At 63.9% G+C, this 1,315-nt stretch overlaps 1 protein-coding gene across 1 annotated transcript; it reads right to left on the bottom strand.

Annotated features, from left to right (window-relative positions):
• Window positions 1-610: 610 nt before the first annotated feature.
• Window positions 611-1,141, bottom strand: LOC115241350. Its single transcript, XM_029817063.1, has one exon. The coding sequence runs from the start codon at window positions 1,139-1,141 to the stop codon at window positions 611-613; it is 531 nt and encodes a 176-aa protein (XP_029672923.1).
• Window positions 1,142-1,315: the final 174 nt, after the last annotated feature.

Raw genomic sequence — 1,315 nt, 5'->3', positions numbered from 1 at the left:
GCTAGATTAACCGGTCTTATATAATATGTCGAAGGGTATTTTACTTACGGGTTATGGTTTGCGCGCTGCGGCGCGTGGCGGCGGGCGTGCGAACTACTCGGAGCGCGCGGTTACGCGTGGGCGCCTCGGGCCCCGGTATTCGGGTCTGCGTCGAGAGATGGCGCGCAGGTAGCGCTCGCTCCGTTGGCGTCGCGGCACGGAGCCGATGGATGGCGTCGGACATTCGGTCCCGGGGGCGATGCGGGATTAGGTCGTGGGAGGGCGGGGCGGTGTGGTCCCGTGGCTGTGCTGTCGTCCTGGTGCTCGTTCGGCTGCTCCAGGTTTCGGGGGGGGGGGTTGTTGACTCCGGATGAATCGCCGACTCAACGAGGCTACTGGAGCACGGTACCGTACGGGGCGTACGACGGGCGGACGGGCTCGGTTGACCCGGGGGTCGGGCCGGATGGCGGATAGGCTATCCACGTCCGACGGAGGTTTTTGGTGGGCGAGAGGTGACCCGGTTTGACCCACGGCCGACGCGGCGGAAGGGCGTGTATGGGAGGGCGTTTGGGCGGTGGCGGAGTCCTCTGGTGGCTGGTCCTCCTCCACTGGGGGCGCTGGTTGTTGGGGCTCAGTCCTCCGGCTCAGGGTGCTCGTCGTCGGTGTCCGGGGCCGGCTTTAGGTCTTGCACATGAATGTGCCGGTGCCATTTCCCTCGGGCGTCGCGGAGGTCCACCACGACCGGTGACACGATCTTTCGGACTTCCAGGGGTCCGATGTATCTGGGCGCTAGCTTAGCGTTGAATGCGCCGCTCTTACTGGAGAGGGGCCGATCTCTCTTCCAGACCTGCTCGCCTATCTGCGGGCGCCAGTCGCGCCGCCGCAGATTATAATGGCGTTCCTGTCGTTGGAACGCGCGAGCCAGGTGGATACGGACCACCTCGAAGGCCTCTTCGAGCCGTTTCCGGTTGACGTCCGGACTTGGAGCAGGGGCCGGCGGTCTCCGGTCCTCCGGGTGGGGTCGTGCCAATTCGCGCCCGTGTATGATGTACGCCGGGGTGTATCCGGTGGCCTCGTGTCTCGCGGTGTTGATCGCGAATTGTAGCGCGACTATCCGTTCATCCCAGTTTCGGTGCTGCTTCCCCACATACTGGGCGATCATTGTTTTCACCGTGCGGTTGGCCCGCTCAACCGGGTTGCATTGAGGCGCATAGACGGGCGATTTGCGGTGCGCGATCCCGAAGGCGGCAAGGAGCGTCTTGAATCTCTGAGACGGAAACTGGGTCCCATTATCGGAAACCAGCGTTGTTGGGCACCCATGCCGATATATGAGATT

Source organism: Formica exsecta, unplaced genomic scaffold (assembly GCF_003651465.1).
Source record: "Formica exsecta isolate Colony F162 unplaced genomic scaffold, ASM365146v1 scaffold4790, whole genome shotgun sequence".
In the NCBI taxonomy this organism is placed as follows: domain Eukaryota; kingdom Metazoa; phylum Arthropoda; class Insecta; order Hymenoptera; family Formicidae; genus Formica; species Formica exsecta.
This window is presented reverse-complemented; position numbering and strand designations above follow the sequence as displayed.

Coding starts and splice junctions, on each gene's coding strand:
- LOC115241350 (XM_029817063.1), bottom strand. CDS start 1,141: ATGATCGCCCAGTATGTGGGGAAGCAGCACCGAAACTGGGATGAACGG.